Source organism: Phocoena sinus, chromosome 10 (genome assembly GCF_008692025.1).
Source record: "Phocoena sinus isolate mPhoSin1 chromosome 10, mPhoSin1.pri, whole genome shotgun sequence".
Taxonomy (NCBI): domain Eukaryota; kingdom Metazoa; phylum Chordata; class Mammalia; order Artiodactyla; family Phocoenidae; genus Phocoena; species Phocoena sinus.
Genome location: NC_045772.1, coordinates 58,102,971 through 58,128,291, shown reverse-complemented (window position 1 = coordinate 58,128,291; position 25,321 = coordinate 58,102,971). Strand labels below are relative to the sequence as shown.

The following is a 25,321-nucleotide window of genomic DNA, read 5'->3' as shown; positions in this document are numbered from 1 at the left end:
GTTTTCTGGCGGGTAAGCACTGTTGAGGAACCACCCAATGCTGGAGGTTCCGGGTCCTGCTGCCTTACCTTAGTAATGACTGCGCATACACTGGGTTATATTTGCTTGCGTTTGCATCCTAACCGCATTTTCCTAGTCCTGGCCAATCACAGCCAACCTAGCCCTGAGCTTGACTTATTCAAACCAGAGAGAAAGCTGTATCTGTTCCTATTCAAAACAGCAAAAACAAGAGCAGACTTTTAAAGGCTTCTTTTAACTCCAGCTCCACACCCTGATCTAATTGATTTTTTAAAAGTGCACAGCCCATCAATAATGCAGGAAAGAGGGTGGGAGGATATGAAATTTGCCATATTGTAGATATGAATGCATTACACTGATGACAGGAAGCAGGGGCTGGGGCTGCCCCCCGCCCTCCGAGTGCATGGGATGTCCAGGCTGGCAAGCGCCTCCCGAGAAGCTCCTGGGCATTTCTCAGAGGGGAAGTCTGGGAGAAGGGCCTGGAGTGAGTTATTAGGTCATTCTGTTTTGCCCCTTGGGGTCTCCCTTGGGGTCATAGATCAGCCCAGTCAATATCTGAGTGCCTACTATGTGCCAAGAACCATGCCGGGCTCTGAGTTTCAAGGCTCCTAGTGTGGGGAAATCAGTAAGGGGCACAGAAGGAAGACTGTAAATCCCTTGGGGCTTCTGGTTCCTCCCCAGAAGTCAACAGGACACCAAGCATATGCTTATTAAGCACCTGGATGGCAATGCGGTTGATTCCACATGGGGGCCAGGGAAGAGCTAATGTAGCCCGACTTCTGTAACCTTGAGCAAAATCCCTGTGCTGAGTGCGCGGCTGGTCCCCCAGCTTGGGCGCTCCAGCCTCGTCATGACAGAGGCGTTTTAAGGGAAGGGGGGGTAAGTGCCCGAATGAACAACAGGAGGGTCAGGAGGCAGTGCCCATTCACGGATGGGTTTTTTAAACCCACTTTTATTCATTAATTGTAAGTAGTACAAATATTCCAAAAATATAAACAGACTCTTAATGGCGTCCTACATTTCAAGTTTTTGAATACAAGTTTATCAAACCATGAACCTGTGAGCAAGGTAGTCAGAACCCCACAGCCCAGTCACATTGGGAAGCAGATCTCCCCCACCCTCCAAACGGTATCTTGAAGGGGGTTACGTGGCACAACGTGGAACATGTAAAATCTGAGATACTACAAGCAAAGAAGCTCATGGGGCGCAAAGAGGAGGGTCTGCTCCAGGGGCAAGCCCCACAGCAGTAAAGGAATGGTGCAGGGGGCCAGACCCCTGCCTTCCCTCCCCTGCCTGAATACAAGTATTTACCAGTATTAAAATAAAAGGACAAAACTAAAACCCCATTTTACAAAAAAGGCGACTGAGGGACAGTAGTGGCAAGTAACCGACTGAAGACCTGAAGGGGAAAACAGCCTTACTTTCCGCAGACAGTGGACCTGTCTGGGACATGGGATACAGGACAGCCTTACGGGGGGGTTGCCTTATTGAATGAGGCCTCATGAACAGGGTAGGGGTAGCAAAACAGAACGGGATCCATTTCCCAGGGAATGACTGCCTTTAGACTTCCCATGCTTTTAGCACGGAGAAGTTTCTGGGCCACTGTTAACAGAGGTGAATTTATAAAATGGTCAAAATCTTTGGGAGGCAGGAGGGAATTAAACAGAAGGTCCCAGGTTAACTGAAGGCAAATTTACTCAACCTCGCTATAGTAAGGGACCCATGGACCTACAGAGTGTCCCCTCTACAATGTGCAGAGTGGAAACTCTTACCTGACCCTTTCCAAACCGGTCCTGTGTCCAAAGCTCCCCCTATGAGAGGGACACGAACATCAGGCTTTTGATTTAGAAGCCCAATCAGAGAGACACACTGTGTCCCTGAAGAGGCACCTTAAAGAACTGAACCTGGCAGGTGGGCAGATTCCTGGCACGGCGTGAACTGGGGTCGACCAGGCCTGGTGGCCTGTTGCTTCCCGAAGACCAGCCTCAAACAGGAAGGGCTGGTAGGAAACCCCGGAAGAGATCCTGGGGTGAATTGGCTCCCTCTCAATCTTGCCTTCCTCCAAAACTGAGTCTGGCCTGATTCCTCTAAGGAGCACATCTTGCAGTCATCTCTTGCCCCTAATACACTGTGAAACTGGAGACCAGAAGGTGCATAATGACTTCAGGCTGGCTCTGGTCCACACCGATGGACCCTGCTTAGACCTATTTGGCTGAGCTGCCTCTCCAGGGAAGGGAGGAGACGGTGAGTGGGGGTGTGGCATTTCCGGTGAGGAACTGCATGGGGGCAGGGCAGGGCAGGGTTCTGGCGAGAGCGAGGCCTATGGAGCCAGGCTTCATGCAGAAGCAGCGGGGACACTCCCACCAAGCCATCCTGGGTTCTGGTCATGAGTCCCTTGGAACACTTGGACAAGTCTGATAGGAAAGCGGGTGGCACCAGCTCTTCCTTCACCTGGAGGCAAGGAGACCCAAAGCAGGGCAGAAAGGGGCCTCGGAACTGGATCAGCTTAGAGCCTCTTATTGCTTATTTAGTCAGAAAAGCATAGCTGGACCCCATGGCAGATTTGGCCCAAGGGCTAATCCTTAGGATGGGGCTTGGGAGAGAGGCCCCTCCTGCAATATTAGGATAGAGGCCTAGGCCAGGGCCTTAGAATCAGAAGCTCCCACTTTCCTTCAGGAGGTGTCGCTCCTGGCCAGCCCTGGAGCCCTCTTCCCCTACCTGCATGAAGCAGGATCCCACAGGCACCAGGGAATGACGCCTGGGAAATGATCACATGGGCTTTGGGGACCCTGTTCTACTCATGTGACACCAAAGGGAAAGACAAAGCCTCACAACCTTGGGACAAGGAGGGGAGGTGGCATCACAATGCTAGAGAAGGATGCTAGGCGCTCAGAACGCCAAGCTGCTGCTCCACCACCTGGTCCCGGCTAGCTCCTCACACTGCCCTAGTGTGTGGCCAGTCTGAAAAGGATAATGGGGGTAAGTCCTGAGTGGGCGGTGTTCTTGTACCTGAAGCAACTTACAAATGCTTTGTGACATCTGCCTCCAGGGAAAACAGAGAGGGGGATAGGAACCCCCTCCCACCCAAGGGAGGGAGGGGAGGCCGTGGCTAAGGCAGTGATGCTGAAGTGGGGCTCCCTCTAGGGGCTCCCTTGTGCTCCCAATTACAGCAGCACTTCCCCTTTTGTTCTCCATCCTGGGGAAACTTCCTTTGTGTGACTTATTTGTTAAAGCATTCACTATTAAGAAACTTTGAAAGCAAAGAGACACGCAAAGCGCAGGTATGTGAAGAGCTCACTCACACCTGTTACCATTGGCAGGAGGCACGTGCGTTACGTTGGCAAACTAAACGGTGAGAACACCCAGCCCCTCAGCCCAGGAAACGCAGGAGTGCCTGAGACCCTGGAGAGAAAAAGCATCAGCCAGGAAGGACGAAGACACCTGGCCCTGGGGGAAGACACGAGAGAAAAGAGCCCTGCCCAAGAAACAGGTGGGTGGGACCCAGAGCGCCCTTCCCAGGCTTGGGGACAAAGTCCCTGCGGCAGCACCAGCACAGAATGCCTGAAGAGCAGACTTCGGGACGCATCTCGAGCCCAGCTGACCTACAAGCCAAGGGGACACACACACTCATGCCCTTGGGATTCTCCTCTTCCCTGCACCGCCAGGGCCTCCCACGTTCACCTCAGGCCCAGGACTGCAGCTCTGTCAGAAACAAAACAGCCCAACACTCCATATTTCGAAAGAGAATTTTAAAACAGAGTCAAAAGAACGGAAATCAGTTATCTGTCCTCTTCCAGGGCAGGGAGAAGACCTCCTTCCCCACAGGTTCAAGACTATGGCTAGGTGGTGAGGAAGGCAGGCCCGGCACCCAAGCCTTGGGGAGACACAGAAAGGGCCCGAGCCAGGCACTCGGCCAGAGGCTAGTGCAGCCCTTGGGCCACAGGACCTGATGGCCACTGGGGCTACCAGTTCTGGATACAAGCTTTCATCTCCCCAGAAGTGTCGTCTTTCTGTCTGCAGCAGTCGGCTAGAGAAAGGCTTCAGGAAGATGTGTGCCTGGGGCACCCGAAGGCAGCCTCTGACCCTACCTTTCTCTGTGGCATAAGCCTTACAATGCTGAGGAAAGGCCATAGGTTTGGCGACGGAGCCTTCAATGGTCTTCATCCCTATAGAGCTCTGTGGCTCTCAGGGTGACAGGAGAGGAGACAAACTAACTTGGGGAGAGTCTTGATCATTCACTTTCTCCCCCAACCTGAAACACTTATATCCCGGGACCACAGTTCAAGGCAAGAAACACTCACACACACACACACACACACACACACCCACACACACACACACACACACACACCCACACACACACACACACACACACATCTCGGGAACCCAACTCAGGGAGCAGGCAGCTCTGGGTATCGCTGGTCTGACATCTGCCCACTCAGCATCTAACCTGTCCTAAAGCTCTTTCCAATCACTTCTATTTCCAGGTCTCATTTGGTGAGATGCTCCAGATTCCGCTCTGTCAGGCTGATCATAAAGGCACAGTGTAGGAAAGTCCCCTACTGGGATGGCCATTGCTTGGCGGCAGGGAAGGCTAAGGGGCCCGCAGCTGCCCAAGGCTGGTGTAGACATCCTCTGCTGCGCTCAGTTCCTCAAAGACTGGGATCAGGTTCAGCAGCTCAGTGTCTGCCATGTCATCAAACCAAGACTGCACAGGCACCTGGAGAGGGAGAAGGCAGCGTTAAGCCTCCCGACCGCCACTGCTTCCCTCCCTTGCCCCAGACCCCAGAGGCTGGCTGGTCCACCTGGGATGGTGCCCTCCTCTGGTAAAGCCCATGGTTCCACCACCATCCCCTTCTCCCTCCTCCTTCCAGGGCAGGAACTCTCCCAATCCCTGCAATGTGGGTGTATCTGGACCACTCACTGCATTCTCTGGGTGGAAGATGTAAGAAGCAGGCGAGTTGTCCAGAATGAGGGTTTTCCTCAGGTCCCTTCCCAGGCGGCTGAGGTCCTTGACATAGCAGCCCTGGTGAAACACACAGGACTCACGGAACAGGCGGGCCCGGAATACCCCACACCTGTCCAGCAGATCCGTCACAGGGTCAGCATACTGAGAAGAGAGAAGAAGCTTTTTGTTTGGATGCAGTCCTGGTTTCCCCGTGGTATCCTGTGGACCTGCATACCTGCTGGTATGCCACACCTGCTCCCAGTTCTTTACTCCCCTCCTGCCCCCAGGTACCTTGGCTAGGCTGGCAGTGAAGAGAACACATTCAAAGAGTTCCCCCATTCGTCTCAGGAACTCATCCACGTAAGGCCTCTTAAGCACGTACACCTGAGGAAAAGCAGAAAGGCTTGTTGGCGGCATCCCTATGAGGGTGAAGCCTCACGGCATCGGTCACCGTCACCACCTACACAAAGAGCAGTAAGTAGGTTCAGACCTTACTCTGTCTGGACTCCCACACCCCAGCCTCTGGGACCACCTGGCTGGAAGCCTTCTGCCCCGCAGACCAGGGCACGAGCGTCACCTCCTCACCAGGCTTCTGCCGGCTCAGTGGTCCCAACCTTGACCCAGCTCGGGAAGAAACAAAAACACCTAATGTCCCAGGAGCCATCTGTTTCCGGCGGCGAACCATCAGCTGCCTCCAGAAACAAGTAATCAAGAATAGGCCTCACAGATGGAAACAGCCTATCCTGGATTACTTGAATCCAGCCACAGCCTCTGTGGGAGTTTCCTGTCCTTGGCTCTGACAGGACAGTTAGTCCAGGACCCCATCAGGCAGGGTCGCAGATACTTCCTGAAACCTCATGCCCTCGCAGAGCTTCTCTGAAATGCACCAGGGGAAAGTGACTTTTTCCCCTCAGTGACCGCAGATCTGACACCCTGCAGCATCTTGCTCTAGTGACGCCCCCATTTTGTGCTTGCCCCTGACAGCCACCCCTAACCCTGGTGTCCACCTTTCATAACCTTGCACATTATGGCCTAAAAGCTTCACTGGCCGCCATGTCCCTCATGGGCCTGCTGTCTATTGCTTCCCTGTCTCCATCCAGGTGTTCTCCTCTCATCCAGCCTACACAGGTGCTACTGGAACCACTCCTTCGAAGTTCTTTTTGTCCAGCTCACTCCCTGCTCAACAGCATGTGCCTGCCATGCCTCTCTCTCCTGGAGACGGCCTGGACTGGCCATCGACTCACCAGACCCCTCCCAGCTCTGCTGCAGGAACCCTCTGCTCCAGGTAGCCACAACTGGGCCTCCTTGCATTTACCATTTCTTTTTTTTTGGCGGTACACAGGCCTCTCACTGTTGTGGCCTCTCCCGTTGCGGAGCACAGGCTCCGGACGCGCAGGCTCAGCGGCCATGGCTCACGGGCCCAGCCGCTCCGCGGCATGTGGGATCTTCCCGGACCGGGGCACGAACCCGTGTCCCCTGCATCGGCAGGCGGACTCTCAACCACTGCGCCACCAGGGAAGCCCTCATTTACCATTTCTTTAACCTTCAACAAGTCCCTCCCTCCTCCTGGCTATTCATCAAGCTTGGCATCCTCTCAACACTCTTTGCTGAAAACGCACCTTCTGCAGGTAGACACCTCACCCCCACCCCCCGCTCATGTAAATGTCATCCCTTTTCCATTATTCACACCTCTCCTTGTTAGCCAGGAGTTCAGTGTTTGAAGATACGCCTTTTTTAAAAAATCTGTGGGTTCTGTATGTTTCTCTATACCCTCAACTAGACTGTAAAGAGCTGCTGTGCAGAGTCCAGCACTGGGACTGGGAGAGCACCTCAGCTGGGAGGAGGGTGGTGGGGTGAAGAAAGCTTCTAATGGACACAGGATAGTGCTGACCACCCATGGAAGCCTCAAACCCCATTTCCCTACAAGTAACTCTTCTATCTGACTATCAACACCACAGGATCCTTAACCCTGGACTGAGCAGGTTGTGTAGGGCCAGAGCCTCACCTTATTTAGATTCAAGCGCTTTTTGATAGATGTGTACTGAGTATGTATTGTGGCAGAATCCAGTGTAGGGACCCCAAGGGAAGGGGAATTGGAGAAAGCTTTACAGAGGAGGAGATGCCTTTTCTGGGGAGAAAGAAATTCACCAGCTAGATGGAATGGGTGGGCAGGGGAGGAGAGAAAACAGCTAGTACTGACTTCGTTGTCTGTAACAGGCAGATACACCAACTCTTCAGCTTTAGAGAAAATGTATTAAGCCATATCACAGTGCTGGTCACATTCATTAGGGGCAGGGGAGATAAGTAAATGATAGCTATTACTACTATTAAATAATTTAATTTTAAACAGCTTGGCTGCAAAGAGAAAAAAGGTGACAGCTAGAGGGGGATGAGGGGCTGCATTTTTTAAGATGCGAAAGCCTCGAATGTGAAAGTCTACCAATAAAAGCAGAGAGGCTGAAGTTATAGGAAAGGATCAACTGATGGAACACAAGCCCCTGAGGAGCAGAAGACCCTGAGTTCCTGGGCTGGGCGTGGCCTGGCAGCAGCTCACCTGGTGAGTGGTCCCTTCGATCTCTACAGGCACTATGAAGTCAGCGTTGTTGATTGGCTGGAAGGCAGAAGAGTTAATGAGTCAGCTCGTGGGAAGGGACAAGAGCCCAGCCACACCCCAGTCCCTGCCACAGCCAGTGCTCCGCCCCCTGGGCGGGGTGGGGAGGGACAGATATCAGAGGCCCTAGGAAGCCCCTGCTGTCCCAACTAAGTGGCTCTCACCCAAGTACAGGCTGCGACACCCCTTCTGGTTTTCCCCACTTACCACCACCTGCAAATTCTACCTGAGCTCAGACAGTCTCTGGGCTTTCTTAACAATCATCCTGATAAAATGGATAGGGGCATGGCCCAAGGCTGACTTAACCCCTCTTTTGTACCCCTGTACAGAGCCCTGGTGGCTGTGCTGCGACGAGGGGGGCGGGGCAGCTGTAGCCTGTTGTCAGCAACTGCGGAGAGCAGGGGCTCCCACTCAACATCATTCTCTGGTGGGGCCTCCAGGTATCTGTGATGCAACTGTGGCCAAATGCCAGAGGCCGGCCCTCCTACTTATGATCACTCTTCCATCATCAACTTTAGGCCACTTCACTGGCACCTGCAGTCAGGCTTCCAGGACAGCCCAGGATGAGTGTAAGAAGAGCTCCAGATGTCCAGTTACCTTAAAGGAGCTATGCACAAGGGTTTCATCCAAGTCAATGACCACGCAGATTCTTCCTTGATCTTCCTCTGTCACCTCCGGGAGCAGACAGGTCCCTGGAATCTAAAACCAGAGCCAGGCTACTGAATCTGCCACCAAGAAAGACTAATTTTCCCCAATAGAACTCTGGGAAGAGCTGGGCCCACTGAGGAGATGGAAGCCCCCTACTTCAACCCAAGAGAGGCGACACTTAAAGGCCAAGAGGTAGAGAAAGAAGAGACTGAGCTGGCTCTTTCCTTCAGCCTGGGACTGTGAAGTGATCCGGATACTGGAGATGGAGGCCAGAGCTGGTGATGGATACCGGCTGTCCCCCGCACAATCTAATGCCTTGCACGTGGTGGGCCCTCAGCAAATATCTGGGACAAACAGCTTCCAAGGGCAGGGAGTTAGCCAGCCAGACACAGAGGAATGAGGGCTTCACCGCATGGGGCATGGGGTTAGCAGGTATCACTGGGTGTTGGGGCTTCTGAGGCCATACCCTGTGAGATTCACATACCTGATAAAACTGGTACTGGAGACACTGGAGCAGATCCGACTACGGGAGAAAAGAATGTGGTCAGTGCCAGCCCACTAATGCCTTTCCTGGTTGTCTAAAGCCCACTCAGGCCTGGAGGCGAATTTTCTCCCCAAGACCCCAGCCCCCTGGAAAGCTCTGACACAACAAAAGTGACCTTCCTTAAGAGCTGGGCAGGAAAGGGGCCAAAATCTTCTTTCCACACTCGGCCTGATGAAGGATGGAGAAGGAAGTGTCCCTGTTCTCAGCTGCTATTGCCTCTCCAAGGAACAGGGGACTCAAGCAGCTGATGCAGGGACACAGAGTCAGAGGCAGAATCAAAATCGGAACTCCTCACTGTGGAGGTCTGGCCTCTTGCTTAGTCCTGAAACCCAGGCTTCTCTTTGAGAACATGTGTTTTCTCCATCCTCCTTGGGGGCCTAGATTAGGGGGAGGTGCACTGAGCCCCTACAAAACACAAGTAAGCCAATGTGAGCCCACACTGTGGGTCCTGAAATGTGAGGGGAGGTAGAGTGCAGAGAGCTCAGAAAGCCTCTTCCCGCCTTTGGCTAATAAGTAAAACGTTATGATGTAACAAGTAAGTGATCTTAATGGAAACCCTGAAGAAAAATTAAAATCCTAGCACTTAGAAAAACTTAATGTTGGCATTTTAGTGCATTTCCTTCAAGCTTGCTTTGGCAAGCAGTCTTTTTTCTTCATGACATATAATTTTGCATTCTGCTTTTTTTTTTTTTTTTTTTTTGGGGGGGTACGCGGGCCTCTCACTGTTGTGGCCTCTCCCCTTGTGGAGCGCAGGCTCAGTGGCCACGGCTCACGGGCCCAGCCGCTCTGCGGCATGTGGGATCTTCCCGGACCGGGGCACGAACCCGTGTCCCCTGCATCGGCAGGCGGACTCCCAACCACTGCGCCACCAGGGAAGCTCTGCATTCTGCTTTTTGACTTAATGTTGCGACTCAATATTCTTCCACATTGTTGTGAACTCTTAGTAAAAATTAATAGTTCAGTTAATACCGTCATGTTGTACTTCATTTAACCATTGTCCCCTTTTGCATAATGAGGTGATTTTTCACTGATGTACATATCTTTAGCCTGGTTTTGAAAGAGAGGAAGGACAGCTAAACCTTGGTGTTTCAGAAAGAAGTACAAATGGCACTGCGGAAAGGAGGATTTCTGTCCCCCGCCTCTGAAATGCCAGACATATCTTCTGGTAATTATAAGAATCAGAGACACCCACACATTTCCAAATGTCTCTCACAGGTACAGGTGATAGTGCTGGAAGGGGTTATCAAGAATGTGATCGAATTTCAATTCCTTGGTTCCCTGAAAGCCTAGTAACTTGGAAGGTATTTTTGCTTAGTTAAAAATAAAAAACAACAATCACAGGACTTACAACCAGAGAGATCTGAATTCAAACCCTGATACTACCATTTATTAACCATTAACTATTCAGCGGCTACATACACTCTCTGAGTCTCAGCTTCCATCTGTGAGTGGGAATCCTGTGGCTCTCCTTGCAGGGCTGCTATGGGTCATGTGAGACAAGCTACGCAAAACACCTTGCACGGTTCCTGGGACCTGGAAGGATCTGGACCGCGGGGCCCCTCAGAAACCACAGGGACATCCAGATGGCCCTCACCACAAATGGGAATCAACAGGAAGAAGATGGACCACTATGGGAAGGACAGAGGAAGGGCCTCCTCCGGGCCAGAGATCTTCCAACTCAGGCAAGGCTGCCCTGTCTCCCTGCCGTGGTTGCAGGGACCCCCACTCGCTCACAGCAGTCCCGTCCTTGCTGGTATCACACCACCCTGGATCCAGCTACCTTAGCAATGGTGTTGGCTTCCTCCTTGTATGCGGAGAGCTCAGTGGAGGAGCTTGACTGGCCAACATGCTGGGCGCGAAAACAGCAGAAAAGGGCCTTGAAGATGTTACGTCCACGAGGCTTCTTAGGAGAGGACTTGGAGACCAGGCCTAGAGTGGAGGGAACGACAGAGGCGTTAGCTACAGGGCGTCTGTCCACAAATACCCACCCCCGCGCTCTATCTCCTCTAGTTTATAAGCTCCACTGGGGCACAAGGCACGTGCTTGGCGAACAACCAAATACAGTCAGTGGTGAAATGTACATGTTTATTCCAACATCTTCTCTGTAAACTAGAAACAGCAGGAATCCCCAGTCCCTGGTTTGGGAAGTGAACTGCAGAAAACTTGCTCTTCATTCCATGGGGGTGAAGGGGCACTGAGAGATGGGGCCAGCTATAGAATCTACTTTGGTAGCAGCACACTGAGGGAACACTCCAAGGTAATTCACAAAAATCCTCCCTAACACCAGTTCCCAGAATACTACCCATTCTAGAGAAGGGAGTGAGCTAGACCTCTTCAAGTCGGTGCAGCTACAGCCCTGTTCTAGGTCAGCTTCCTTCAATCAGTTAGTAGGCAGCACTGAGCCCAGGCTAGAACAACAGACTAGAAAATAGAACAGCTTCAGCCCCAAGAAACTACAAGTTTCATTCACACCCTTGTGTCCATACCACACTCCGGTCACTTTCCTTAACACTCCCTCCCCTCAAAGACCACAGGCACATCACTCTCTTGGGACACATACATCCAGCGCTGGGTTCTGCGTTGACGTCCCTGCTTCTCGGCTACAGCTGCTAAGTCCTGCCTTGACAGTTTGGGCTTTGGAAATACAAAGCCATTTTAATAGAAGGCTTGGCAAAGCAGCCCCAGAAAGGCCAAGCTGATAGAAAAAGCTACAAGCATTTACAGGATCAACCAGAAATGGACTTCGGAAAGTCTTTTTCAGGTTCCTTTTATTATTTTTTAAATTGGAGTATAACTGCTTTACAATGTTGTGTTAGTTTCTGCTGTACAGTGAAGTGAGTCAGCTATATGTGTATATACATCCCCTCCCTCTTGGACCGCCTTCCTCCCCTCCCCCCACCAAGCTCTTTTTATTTTAGAGGAACTGTGCCGGCAACTGTTGAGGATGAACAGGGAGCCAGGATTGGTACTGTGGCCAGGAGGTGGCGCCGCACAACCACTGACAGAATGGTCCTCAGCCACAGGTCTTCTCCTCTCCGGGGGCCAGGGCGGGGGCCAGGCCTTGGGATGAAATCCACCCCACTCGGCTTTAAAGCACAGGGCAAACTCCTGTGCAGGGAAGTAAGTGCCAGAAATGTCTGCCTTTATGTGGGGGGGGGGGGGGGGTGGCAAACAGAACGTGGCACTGAGGATAACCTTCCCCGTGCTGCTGGGTTTAAGAAGGGAAGGGGGGGCAATGTGGTGAGCCCCCCACCCCAGCAAGGCCAAGCTCCCTGGCTCAGTCCTCAGAGTACATGCTGCACCTGCACGGAGGCGGCTCTGGCAGAAGAGGTGATGGGAGAGCCATTAAACACCCAGTTACTGGGCTGCCTGAGCCCCTGGAGAGGAGAGAAAACCAAACTCTGTTCCCTGGACCAAAGGTGAGGCCGCTGACCCTCAGTCAAAGGGCAGTCAGCACCGCCCCAGGACAACCAACTCAGCTGTGGCTCAGCAGGAAGACTGAGGGCTTCCTGCAGGTGCAGGCTGGGCACCCCAGTCCATCTGGTCCAGTGCTCTCTCTCCTTCCCCTCCCTGGGTCAGGCAGATCCCTTGACACTGGTATGACCATTAGACACCTTTTAGAAAATGTTCAGGCTTCCCCAGCAATTAGCCTAAAAACCTGGATATCACTCTCAAGCTCCTGGCCCTGCTGGAAGAGTCAAGATTTCCAGGGACTGAGGATTTTGCCCCGAAGGAAAAAGTTGCGTTGGAGGCCTCGCCCAAGGCCCCTGAGTCCAGGAGACAAACTTGAGAGCAGAGCCCAGTACTTAAAGACAGCAAGATGAGAGGTTCCTCGGACTCTCTCCTACTCTGAATAATCTATCCAGAAATCGGAAGGAAAGGACAGCTTCTCCACCTCGCTGTACGGCCCACCTTCAATTCCGAGCCCAGGGACGCGAGCAGACGCTGACACAAAGCTCTAAGACCAAAGCTGAACCATCCCTTTTCCTTTGGTTTATGGTTTCTTCACGCAGAACCACAATCAGAGGCTTAACCCGGGCACTGAGCCTTTATTAAAAGGCCACACAGCCCAAGCCTTTCCTGAAGAGAGGCCATCAAGAACACACTCAGCATCTTAGTGACAGACGCTGTGAAGGCTGAGTAATCCTGAGAGGCAGGGGTTGAAAGGGGCAGCTGGCTGGGGCCGTGGAGAGGCCTCGCCGGTGCCCCCTGCGGGAGGCCCAACAGGCAGGAGCACTCCAGCCTCAGACAGGGAGGGGGCAGGGGCGCTCCTCAGCTGGTTCGGACTCTGCAGGGGATGAGGTCTTCTTAAAACACAATGCGGCCAGGCAGCCCCTGGGCCTCAGAGACCACAGATGCCTTGACCCCGGGGGCAGGCGCTCGGAGCAAAGAGCTGTGGCGCCTGGGGAAGGGACCCCAGACCCACAACAGCAAGGTCAGCACCCCAGATGTTCCTCACTACCCCCTCCCCCACTGGGGCCCCACTTCCCTCAGTCCTTCTCCAGGCTGTGTGTCCTCCTCACCTTAACAAACACTGCCACTGACAATCAGTGGCCATCAGGGCCTCTTCAGCCTCCCCCTAACATGGCTGCCTCCTGACGGGGCCTGCAGTGGCCTCAGCCGGGTACATTCACTGGCCTCTGGCTTCTGAGCAGCAGGTGCTCATGACTCTGGCTGAGTGAATAACTCTGGGGCCTCCAGGGCCTTTGTTGCTTCTACAGAGCCAGGACCTGTGGAAGCCTTCGCTGGTCTACAACCGCCCAGAAGAGTTAGAAACAGAAAGACTCCCTCCCTTACGAGGACAGGGAAGTGGGCTATGACGAGCTGGGCACCTGAGGCAAGCCACTCCGTCTTTCTGGGCCTTGATCATGTTTACTGAGCACCAGTGATGGGCCAGGCCTGTGTCAAGACACTTGACATCATTACTTCATTTAATCCTCACTACAAACCCATTTCTAAGCACTAATCCCCCATTTCACAGAAGGGAAACTGAAGCACAGAGAGCTTAAGTAACCTGCTTGAGGTTACACAGGTAGTAGGACAGCAGAGCCAGGATCTGAACCCAGATCTGCCTGAACCCAGAGCCAGGGCTCTTAACAACTACTCTGTAGGGTCCCCTACAGCTCAGGCATCGTGTACGATTACTCCTGCAACAGGTGGGAAGTGGCAGTGCACTCTTAAGATCTCTCAAGAGTGTGTGCCCTACTCCTCTCTAGGCTGGGCTGGTGAAGGATCAGTTTGGGGACCAGCCCCCCTCCTTTGTGTCCTCTTGGGCAGTCCATGAAAGGTGTAAGGGGTGAAATAGTACAAGGCTCCCTTCACCGCCACCCCGGCCCTGCACCTGCTCCGACTGGCAGATACCTCTGGGAGATCAAGAGGACAATGCGGGGGCGGGGGGAGGAACGTGAACCAGGAGCTTTGGTCCAAGAGCCACTTTGTTGAGGGGGCTTAAGGATGAGGGGATACACCCAGAGAGGGATCTGAGACTCGTATCAAAGAGCCTTTCAAAGGACTCCTTTCAACCAGCGCTCAGCACTGTGTCCCTGACAGCCAGGTGCAGGTCACCCCCACCCCTCTGTGTGTGACAGGAAGGGGCAGTGGCCCCCTCCCGGGAGACGAACACTGGCACAAGAGGGTTTACAGGCCGGTGAGCATTTCATTGCACAGGTCTCCCCAGTGAGGGAGGGCAGGATTCCAGTGGGTACCACAAAGCTCCATTACTGATGTGCATCTGTTCTCCTGGCTCCAAACATCTGGTTTGGGGCTGAATGTCGGAAAGGACCAGCACAGACCTAACGGGGGGAGCTCTGGCTCAAGAAGAAAGTGCGCAGGTGGCTGAGAACAGGGAAGCCAAGCCACCCCTTCAGCTCACTGCTGTGAGGCTTCCTACGGAGGCAGGATGTGAAGAGAAGTGGGGATGTGGGAGGTATTCCCCCTCCCCCTCCCCACAGGATCACCTGGGCTGGGGTCCAGGCTCTGCCAGTTACTACTCAGCCACACAGCCTCTTTGTGCCTTCGTTTCCTCATCCGTTAACTGGGATAACAGCACGACCACTCTGACTGAACACGGTAAGGCACTGTGCAGACTATACTTAGAAGCCGCACTCCTTTTCACATCATCTAAGGGGAGACGGCCACTCCTCGGCAACACTGTGACCACCCACCCAGCGTGTGGCTGAAGCTCAAGGACAGAAGATGAGACAGGTGCCAGAGGAACTCGGATCGTGAGCAGGTTTCAGAAAGGCAAAACCACCCCTATACCTTCTCCCAAATTCACTACAAAACTTGTTTTCCAGTTGCAAACTCCTTGGCTGGTCTCTGCAAGTAACAGGAAAGCAGGTGAGGTTGTTCCACTTGAGACAAAGAATGCCCTCTCCCCTTGTGTCCACCATCACTGGCCCCCAAGAGGCACCAGGTGGGGATACTACTTGCCTCTGACTCTCAAGAAGCCTGTGCGCATACATGTATGCGTGTACACACACATGCGCGCACACACAGATGAAGACTGGCTTTGCCTGGACAACACTATTTTTAACCTTCTTCAGAAGGTCAGGTTGAGATATCACTGTTGCCAACAGCACAGCTTTGTGTCCCAGCAAAGGGACTCCTCACACATCCGCCTGGGATTCGGCAGAAGGCAAGCTCTCAGGCTGTCGGATTTTAACAAGCCCATTCATGTAGAAGGATGCTTTCTTGGTTCATCTCTCGGAGTACTTCTTTCTCCACCATCTCTCATTCCCCCCACAGTAAAGGATTTAGTCTGGCTATCACTATAAAATGGCCTCCCGGAGGGGCCTCCCTCCCCTTAGCTTTTGGAGGAAGGAGAGTATTTGGAGCATTTCTGGCCTTTCTTGGCCAGCTGCCTGGGCCTTGCAGCCAAGATGCATGTGATTGGGGCTCCCCGTGGAGAGGAGTCCTCCCAGGTCCTCAGCAAGGGGCATCTGTGCCTTGGCTAAGGACAGGCCCTAAAGCGCCAGGTGGACAGAAGGACTCTTGGACCATCAGGTGAGTCAGCAGGGGAACAAGAAGGTGAGAGATGCCTAGACATCCCCCACACAGGAAAGACTGGAAGCCAGAGGCAGGGTGTACCAGTTTCCACGGTGTGCAACTGCTGACACTGCTCTCTTCAGGTGACAACGCAGGGGGGCCTCACCCAGCTCGGCACCAGTTCCCGAAGTTCCAGAAAGCAGCTGTGAAGTTGACAGCATGGACTTTTTTTTTTTTTTTTTTGCAGTACGCAGGCCTCTCACTGTTGTGGCCTCTCCCGTTGCGGGGCACAGGCTCTGGACGCGCAGGCTCAGCGGCCATGGCTCACGGGCCCAGCCGCTCCGCGGCATGTGGGATCTTCCCGGACCGGGGCACGAACCCGTGTCCCCCGCATCGGCAGGCGGACTCTCAACCACTGCGCCACCAGGGAAGCCCAGCGTGGACTTTTAAAAAGTAGTTTTAACCACATTGTTTGGCTCACACCAGCATGTTCTACACTAGCACCCTCCCTGCGACCAGCAGCCAGGCTGTCCTACCTACGCAGACGTCTCCATTAGTTCCCCTTCCCTGGACAGGACAGCTCCCTGCCTCTACCTGTCTTCTAAGAGAGGAGGGCTTCTTTCAGTCCTGGGTCCTTAATGCCACTTGTGGGGTGAGGGTGGGGGACCCGGTCACTCACTGCCTAGCCTGCCTTTTCCCTGCCCCTCCAGCAGTCGTCACTGATCTCAACATAGGGCCTCAACTTCAGGACCTTCCCTCAAGAAGCACTAAGTTTTGGAAGCAGGGGATCCCTAGCAACTTCTAAAACAGGATCAAGATACTCTGTCAATTTCCAAATCAGCCTTTAAAAGAGTTATTGGCAGAACACCCGCCTGGGCAGCTGTAACATATTTTAGAAACATGCTGGGGCTGGGGGTGGGTTCCCAGAAGCAGCAACAGGCCCTGGACCAGAGCAGTTTCCTCACAGATACGTCAGCAGCAGGCTCAGCCCCCAGCTCCACACCAGAGTGCTCTTGGTGGATGTCAGGAAGTGATCTGATGGCTCACAGCAGCAGCAGGGATAGACCTGAGATGCCATCCAGGAAAACCCAAAGGGCTGCACCCTGCCCTTGTTTTACTGTATGCAATGCCTGCTAGAGCAGAGATGTCATTGTGGGGGACTGGAAGCCATACTTGCCCGCCTTGAGCCTCCCGCTCCCCCTAAGGAGGTGCGGAGCAAGGCCCTGTGGGAGGCCGGGAGGCTAAAAGAAACCTGCCAGCAGGACACAAACACCCTCTTAGTGGCTGTTTCAGCCCCTGACTTGGCTCTCTGCCCGATTCCTGAAATGCTTGGGTCTGGTGGAAGACCTGAAGAATCTAGTGCCTCTTTCCTCTCCAGCTAAGAAGCCTGCTTTAGGTGACATATGCATGAGAGTGAGATGGAGAAAGAAGAACGAAAGCTCAGGACAAAGCAAAGGACCCTCAACCGTCTCTCCTCTGACCAGTGAACAACAGAGTGGTTACATAGGTGCCATGGACTTAGGCTTAAATCCTGGCTCTGCCACATATAAGGTGTGTGGCCTTGGGCCTCAGTTTCTTCATCTGTAAAATGGAAAGACTAACATTACCTATTACATAGAGCTGTGAGAATTACAATGCGGTCTGGGTGTGTCCTGACCCTAGTAAAACGCTCAGTAAATCTCAGCTGCTAGTCATTCAGTACAAAGCACTTTCATACCTTTATCTCACTCAGTCTCAATCTCAAAATGTTCACAGTGAAAGAGAGCACAGAGATTTCTCATTCGAGAGGTCACAGAGGAGTAGTGGCAGGGTCAATCCTGGGAAATGGCCTTTTCCAGGACTCCACAAAAACCAATTCCAGTCACACACACTCACACACATACACACACACACACACACACACACACGCTCATTGAGGGTGGCCAACCGGTTCCTTCCGTCCTTCCTCTCATGGCTGGCCCCTGCAGAAGGAATGGAAGGAGCCTGCCAGGGAGTCTGTCCCACCTACAGGGTCACTCACCTACTCCTCCCACACCCCAGCTGCATCTGGGACCAGCCCACCAGTATAGGTGTGTCCACTGAGAGAGCACTGAGCTGGAGTCAGGAAGCCTGGCCCTTGCCCCACTTCAGCCTCTCAAGCAGCCTTGTGGTCTCACCTAAGGCACCACCACCCTGGGTTGTTTCCTCGCAGGCCGATCAAGAAAGGTCTACACTGCATGGTGTCTTACAAGGTGGCTTCAGATCCCCTGAAAGCTTGAACAGGCACTCTAAAAAGTGGAATGCACAACGCAAATGAGAGGCAGTGCGGGTCAGCGTTAGGTTTGACTCTGAGCCAGTCCTAGCTGACACGAACCAGCCACGTTCCTGGGGACAAGGTGCTTGGGGTTTCTCAGCGGAGGTTTTCCTCACTTGTCAAGTGGGGATCATTCCTATCTCACAAGGTCATTGTGAGGCTCAAGTGAGACACTATCAATAGATATAAAAGGCTAGGGCAGTGCCTGCCCCACAGTGAGTGCTCTATAAATATCATGTGATCATTACTGGTAAGTGGGGATCACGACTCTGTCCATTCACACTCAGAAAACTTTTGGACTTCCCTTTAGGAGCCGCAGGATCTTTAACAAACAGGAAAACTGGATCCCTCCAGGGACTCTTCCTGCTCAGGGCTAAACAGGCAGCTGGGGCCGCTGCTGCGCTCACCTGGCTCTTCTCCAGGGACACCTGTCAGAACCACAGGGAGCATTTGGAACACGCGGATGCCCGGCCCACCTGCTCCTGCTCTGATTCAGGTAAGACCCAGGTGGGGTCTGTATTTTTAGTAAGTGTCACCGGAGTTTCCGATGTGTGTCCCTGGCTGGGAGCCAATGTCTAAAGGTTGCCAGTGGTCCCTGACTAACCCCTGCAGGACTGGAGGGTGATTCAGCCAGAGTCCCTGTGGCCCCTTTCCCCACCACATCTCACTGGCTCAATGTCTCTGCAGGTCTCAGGGGACTTGCACCCCAGAGCCTGATTTTCCTTTCTAGGGGCACTCGCTCTAATCCGTCACAAGGCAAAACACCCAAGCCTCCTGTCCCTTCCTGCAGGTCCCTGTTCCTGGGAAGGAGGAGCCCTAGCCCCATTCTGCCATGGAGGCAGAAGAGCTAGGACCCACGTCCTGGGAAGGGACTTCCACACACTGGCGGTATGCGCTCTGAGCCTTCCCATGAATCTGCTTGGTTCTCATTGGGGTTGGGGCCACATTTGTTCCCTGAGAACTGTGTGGGTGGGAAAGAGCAAATTCTATAGGATGCAAAAACTATTCATATGTCAAGACAGAAAAAGAAGGTAGTGAATAAAAAGAGAATAAGAGCAAAGCCTGATTTGGGGTGGGGGGCAGGGTGGGAGGGGAGGACGGCGCACCTGGGAAAAGAAAGGAAATGCCAGCAGGTCCACTGAGAGATCGGGTTTAAGGCTATAACCCTTAGAATAGCTGACGAATATAAAACAGGACATCCTTGCACCTCCTGCCCAGAAGGCCGTGTGCTCGCTGGAGTACCCATTCTGTAATAACAGACCTGGTGCAGGCACACTCAGACCTGAAGGGCTGGGCACTCTGCCAGACAAAGAAACTCTGTTCTATTTGGCCTCTGGTCCAGAGAGGCTTCAAGTTCTAAGTCAACTTCTCCACTTTGATTTCTACTAGTTCCTTCATAAGATTTGCACGTTAATAAGCTCATCTGCATCCCAGTTGGGAACTATTCCTCCATTTCAGAAGAGGGAGGGAATCATGACAGCCACACCCAACCCGGTGTCAGCAGGACAAGTGAGTTAATTCTGTGCTTCCCGAGCTGGCTGGCCTGAGACAGGGTGAAAAGCAATTTAATGCTGAGTTTGTGCTTTCTCAAGGTTGTACCCCAAAACCACAGCAGCAAAGACATAGCTTAAGAACATCTATTTCTCTTCAAAATCCCAGCTTCTTTTTCTTTCCTTGTTACTAGCATTCCTTAAAGAAATCTGAATCTTACTGGGTTCTTTAACTCTCAAAACAAACGCAGACGGTAAGAGAACGCAGCACACAGTTGCCTCAAGTCTTCATTACATCCACTTCTGAGGGGCCGAGCAACTGCTCACAAGGTTTAGACTTCAGAGACTCTTCATAGGAGGTGCGTGGCTCCCCGGCCTCCTCCCATCCCAGATGCCCAGGCGCCAGGCAGGACGGCAAAAGCCCCAAGGCACGTGCTACTCACATAAAATCCCATCCTATGTAACAGGGGCACAAAGAAGGGGTCTGCGCAGCAAGGCTGTTTGTCAGTCTCAGAGGGTGATTCTTCCAGAAGGCCTAAGCCCTCACATTAGTGTCCCCTCTGACCCCCGGCCACCTGTCTTTAACAATAAAACCCACATGACCGTGTGCTGTTTGCACCGTGTCCTTGGGGGAATGGAGGAGAACCAGAGTGGTGGTCTAGCTGTCTAAAAAGGAAGGACATTAACATCTATCAATTATCTGCTAAGTACAAGGCATTGGAGAAGGGTAGAGACCGGTACTCCTATTTTATAGATAAGTCACCCAGCACAGTAAAGTGATTTGTCAAGTCTCACTGCAAATAGGGATTTGCATCCAGGCCTGAGGCAACCAATTTTGCTCCTGGAGCAATTCTTCTGAACACTTCTAACTGCTGCCCCTGCCCCCCAATCCCCTCTTCACCCTGAGAGACAAACTTCCCAAGATGGTAATAAAAGACAATAACCCAACATACCCAAAAGCTAGGAGGAGGAAAGCTGAAGGAGAAGGGGAAGAGATATATACTTACATATAAATACGTATTGTCTTTCTCTTGCTTAGTTATGAGCACATGTATTAATTTTCCACAGAAAGGCTGAGAGCATCAACTCACCTTGGCTAGAAATGTGACTTCTATCGTATTTACCGTTTTAACAAAGTCCGTGTTCATGAGGGATTTGGAAGGTCCCACCGAGAGCATGAAACGGGACCTCTCTTCCACCCAATTTCTTTAAGACCCCTATAGTTGAGAAGGAGGAGACAGGATTCAGGAACACTACCACCCCTTGCCGTCTCTCAAGGGGTTTTCACAGCACTTCCTGAGTCCTGGTCCGTTGCAAGCTCTGCAAGTTAAACTCATCAGCAGAACTGCAAACTCCCAGTCCCGGGATGGTGGGCATTTACAAACGTTGTTGCTGAGTTAGCAGGGCTCCCTTGGGTTGCTTCGGAAGAGAGCAAACACAAGCTTAAGTCACCACATAAGCCCCTACCTCACTCCAAGATGGGGGAACAAGACAGAGGAGCGAGACTCAGCAGCCACAGAGGCCAAGGCTGAGACTGCGCAAGGAGGGGAGAGGCACCAGTGGGGCGGGAGGAGCCAGCTGCGAACACACACCCTGGATGCTCACAGAACAAGCTAAGGAAGAAAGCCCCAGGGAGACTGAGTCTTGGTCTAAACTTTTCAAGTTAAGGGCCTAGCTACAACCACAGTGAAAGGTGTTTAAGCTTTTACATGAGACAGTAAGGCAGAATTTCTCCCTTATGGGGAGAAAGCAGGAGTTAGAAAAACCTGCCACCTGCCTAATTCTTAGGGGTGGTCAGTTACCAGAACCTGTTGTTCAGTTCTACATGTGAAAAGACAACTCAAGGCATCATCATCCACTCCCTGAAAGGAAGGGGCTCAGGCCTCACAGAACAAAACAAAAAAGGTCCCAACTCCCCCAGAGGGGCTGTGGGTCACTCAAACTCTGGAGGAGCTTGCCTCCGCCCTCTCATTTCACACTGGGAGGTTATAAGGTGGGCCCATTTCCCTGGCTTCTCCCCATCTAACCTCGAAGCCCGAGGCACAATCTCCCAGCGATAGGGCGACACCCTCGTATGGGGCTGCAATAAATGGCATTTTCTGGCCAAACTGATGTTAACTTTTCTCTTTTACTTTGGTATCGTACACACCCCTATCCTTGCTGTACCAGGAAGCCATTTCACCCTTCTGTCTGGGAAGATGATCCAATTTTGGTCCTTTTATCATCAATGCTTTCAGCAACTTTGTTTGTTCTACTTCCCCTACTGTAATTACTTTTGAATCATCAACACACCCAGCCAGCCTTAAAGCTCCCAGAACAAAATGCTAAAAAAGAAGAAAAAAAAAACCTGCAATGGCAAACAACTTCACTAAAAAACTGCCCATGCTAGGAGCAATTTGTATTTTTCTAGAAATTTACTGATTAATAAACTGCCTCAGTACTCCTTCCCCTTTTTCCAAAGGGAGGCAGAGCCTAGAAATGGGACACTGTGAGAAGGGGAGAGGGCACGGAACTCCAAAGGAGCTAAATAAAACATCTGCTCCCCACCCCTACTTTTATTTTATTTCATTATTTTTTTTTAAAGATGCAGGATTTGTTTGTAAGTGATGAGGGATTCAAAAAGTTGGTTTGCTGGTTGCTGGGTGCCCAAGCAGCCTAGGAAGAAAGTATGTCTTCTCTGGAATGCAGTCAAATTACACGGGGGTGGTGGGGGGGAGAGACCCCCAAGCTGTCCGCTTGAGAATTCAGATTCCTCCAGGGATAAGTCTGAAGGACAAACCACACAAAAAACGAAAAACGTAACTCTAAGAAAAATCCAACCAACATCAGCAGCTGAACACTGTCAAGAAGCCAGCTGCTTGCCTTCTACTGTCATCTGTTCTGTTCCCTACCACTTGCCCTGGTGGATGAAACTTCCAACTCTGATTTGTAAGCTGTCCCTTCAGAAGTCCAGCTTTCCCTCATTCCTGGTGTGGTCCCCTCACTGGGAAGGCACCCTCCTGAGCCCCACCAGGAGGAGAGGACCAGAGTAGGGAAGCTCAGGACTCTTCTTTCCCTTCTCATCAACACTGCCCCCTCTGGAATCCTTCCACATCCACATTTCTTCATTTCTGGCTAGCACTTGGAGTCCCTTCCTGAGATGAGGTTAGGAAGAGAGCGGGAAGAGTCCGAAGTTAACACAGAAAGCCTCCCCTCTTCAGCCCTCAGCACAGCTGAGCAGGCAGTAGAGGGGTGAAGTTGTAGCCTGGTTAGTGATGCAGTCAGGAGAGCATCGGGTCAGGGTCTTTTGCGGGGGTTGGGATCTGAGCAGGCAAGGCTTATTGAAAGTAGGGCCAGCGATGCAGGAAACACACACTACACCCCGCCGCCCCCCGCCCCCATTGCACCGGGGAATTAGGGAATGGCTGAAACCACCAGGCCAGCCCGTTTGCCCCTAGGCAAGTTGGGGGAGCTCCTTGGGACCGGGAACCCCTGAAATAAATGGTCTGCTGACTAATGTTGCCAAATACGAGGATGTGGGGCTATACCCAGGCTCCACAGCTGGGCCCCCCCGCAGGCTCTAGGCCTCAACATGTTCAAGTGCAGCACTGGCCCTTCTTGCCCTCTTCTGGGGGCACTGAGGGAAAGGGCAGGGACGCTCCGAATTTGGGCCCAAGAGCGTGATCTCCCCAGCCTCAGGCCAGGTGGCCCCAGTCTGGGAAGTTCTCCAGAAAAAAAACGCTAGTCCTTACTCCCCGCGGAAATTCTGTCCACTATTTTAGACACATTCCTCAAGACCCCGAAGAACGTGGGGGAGGGGAAAAGAGTTTCGGGGCCTCCACCGTGACCAAACTCAGATTCCACCCTCAGGCCTCAACCTTTCCCCCGCCCCCAGGAGAGGCCTCGGCCTCATCGCCCTCCGGTCCCCAAATCCGCCCCCGAGAGGGCCCGCGACCCCCCATGTGTCTCCACCCGACCCGCAGGAAGGCGGGGGCCGCGAGCCGCTGCCCACGAAGAACCCGCACTTTTTCGCGGCGCGATTCAGAAACACGCCGGGTCTGATGCCATCCGGCGAATTATATAACCAGGGACACCAATCTCGGGCTAAACAAACGCGGCTCTGTGTGTGCGGCGGCGGCCCCGGGGAAGCGCACCGGGGCAGGGAGGGGCTCCGGCCGGGCCTCGGGGTCGCGCTTGTTTGCTCAGCGAAAGAGGCAGGAGGCGGCCGGGCCAGAGTCCCGCGCGCCGAGGTCCCAGGCCGAGCGCAGGGCCGCGCGCGGACCAAGTCCGGTCAGCCAGAGCTCGGCCCCTCCCCCACCGCGGCCGCCCCCGCCTCCGGGCGGTGAACTTGGTCCCAAGTCCCGCCGGACGCCGTCACCGACCACTGCCTGAGCAACCTCGGGCTTGGGGGCGGGAGGGGTGGGGGCTGGGAATTGCCGGACTCCAGTCCCGGCTCCATTCTAGCTCGGGATCGTCCGGGACCCCCTCGTTCCCCTCCCCTCCCCACCTCTCTCCCCGCGGTCCTGGGGCAGCCGCGCACTCTGGTGCGGGAAAGTGACGACCCCACCCCCCAACTCTGGAGAGGATGGGCGCAAGTGGACTAGCGCTACGAGCGCTTACCCCTCTGTCTCTCTGCCCGGGGGGAGGGAGTGCAGGACAGAGTGACAGCTGCGCGGATGACGCCCCTCCCCCTCGGGCGCTGGGAGCCCGGGGCCCCGCGCAGCCCTCCCCGGGGCCTGGGTGCGCACCAGGTCGCAGAGGCGGATGGAGTAGGGGGTCGGGTGGGAATCCCCCACTCTGAGCCCCGGGAGATCTGGGGCCGAGACTCGGGTTCTGGGCTGTGCTAGCCCCCTCCCCGCCCGGGGGCGACGCAAAGTTTTGGGAAGTTGCTGCCCCTACCTTGCTTGGTGAGCACCAGGGCGTCTTCCCTCCGCGCCTGGGTGATGATGGAGCCGTGTTCCATCTAACAATCCCGCGGGCCCGGGCTGGCTGGGCGGGAGGACGCGCGGGCGCACAGGCTGGGCTGGGCTGGGCTGGGGGGCCTGGGCGGGGGCCCGCTCCGGCTCCGGCTCCGGCTCCGGCTCCCGAGACTCCGACTCCCACTGCTGTTCACATCCCTGCTCTTGTTCCTCCCCTGGGCCGGGAAGGGAGGCGGCCTGTACGGAGAGCGGGAGGCCCGGGCAACGGCTCCCCCGGTTGCCCCCGGCCCCGATCCCCCGGCGGCAGCTCCGGGCTCCTCAGTTTGGGTCCAACATGGAGAATCCGGAGCGAAAACAAGAGGAGGAAATGGGACACGGGGCGGTTTCCAGGCTCCCCCCTCCCCTCCGTACTCCAGATAAACAACCCGCGGCTGCAGCGCCCACCCCCGCGCGCCTCCAGGATCTCAACCCGGCCTCTCTACAGCCCGCTGGCGCCTCCCGCTCCGAAGCACCGTCATAGGCCCCGGGATCCTCCACCTGTGAACGGCCCGGGTTGCGGAACATCCGGAGCTTTGCAATTTTGTTACGGAAAAAGCGAATCCCCGAGGGGGGTGGGGTAGCGGGCGGGCAGGCTGGCAGGGGAGACTTGAAACCGCTCCGGCGTTCCGATTGGCCCTCTCCGAGAAAAGGGGCGTGACCCCTCCTTACTATGCGGTGCGAGGACCCAACAACATTCCAGACGCTACGGCCACGCCCCCGGGCCACTCCCCCCCTCGCCGGGCTGCGGCCTCCCAGCCTCCTCGGCCACACCCCCTTCCCAACTACTTAAAAGGACACTCCAAAGCTCACGTTTCCCTACTCTGTGCTGGGGTGTTCCCGCCTGT

At 53.9% G+C, this 25,321-nt stretch overlaps 2 protein-coding genes across 3 annotated transcripts in view; one reads left to right on the top strand and one right to left on the bottom strand.

The window, feature by feature from the left end:
* The window catches only part of TSFM (Ts translation elongation factor, mitochondrial), a 44,882-nt gene extending 35,516 nt beyond the window's left edge, over positions 1-9,366 (top strand). The window contains exons 7-8 of one of the 2 annotated variants that reach the window (XR_004351789.1): positions 6,067-7,523; positions 7,907-9,366. The gene's annotated coding sequence lies outside the window, so the exon portion shown is untranslated. The remainder of the gene's footprint in view (positions 1-6,066; positions 7,524-7,906) is intronic. The other variant, XR_004351790.1, reaches the window with a different exon arrangement.
* On the bottom strand, positions 939-25,025 carry CTDSP2 (CTD small phosphatase 2). Its single transcript, XM_032645853.1, has 8 exons — positions 24,418-25,025; positions 10,550-10,698; positions 8,710-8,748; positions 8,175-8,276; positions 7,521-7,577; positions 5,258-5,350; positions 4,943-5,128; positions 939-4,738 (listed from the first exon to the last, which is right to left on the bottom strand). Exons 1-8 carry the CDS (start codon positions 24,479-24,481, stop codon positions 4,613-4,615), a joined length of 816 nt encoding a protein of 271 aa, XP_032501744.1. The 5' UTR covers positions 24,482-25,025; the 3' UTR covers positions 939-4,612.
* Between the last annotated feature and the right edge of the window lie 296 nt (positions 25,026-25,321).

Coding starts and splice junctions, on each gene's coding strand:
- CTDSP2 (XM_032645853.1), bottom strand. CDS start 24,481: ATGGAACACGGCTCCATCATCACCCAGGCGCGGAGGGAAGACGCCCTG. Junction 5,351..7,520: donor TCGAAGGGACCACTCACCAG/GTGAGCTGCTGC, acceptor GCTTTTCCTCAG/GTGTACGTGCTTAAGAGGCC. Junction 5,129..5,257: donor TCACTGCCAGCCTAGCCAAG/GTACCTGGGGGC, acceptor CTCTCTTCTCAG/TATGCTGACCCTGTGACGGA.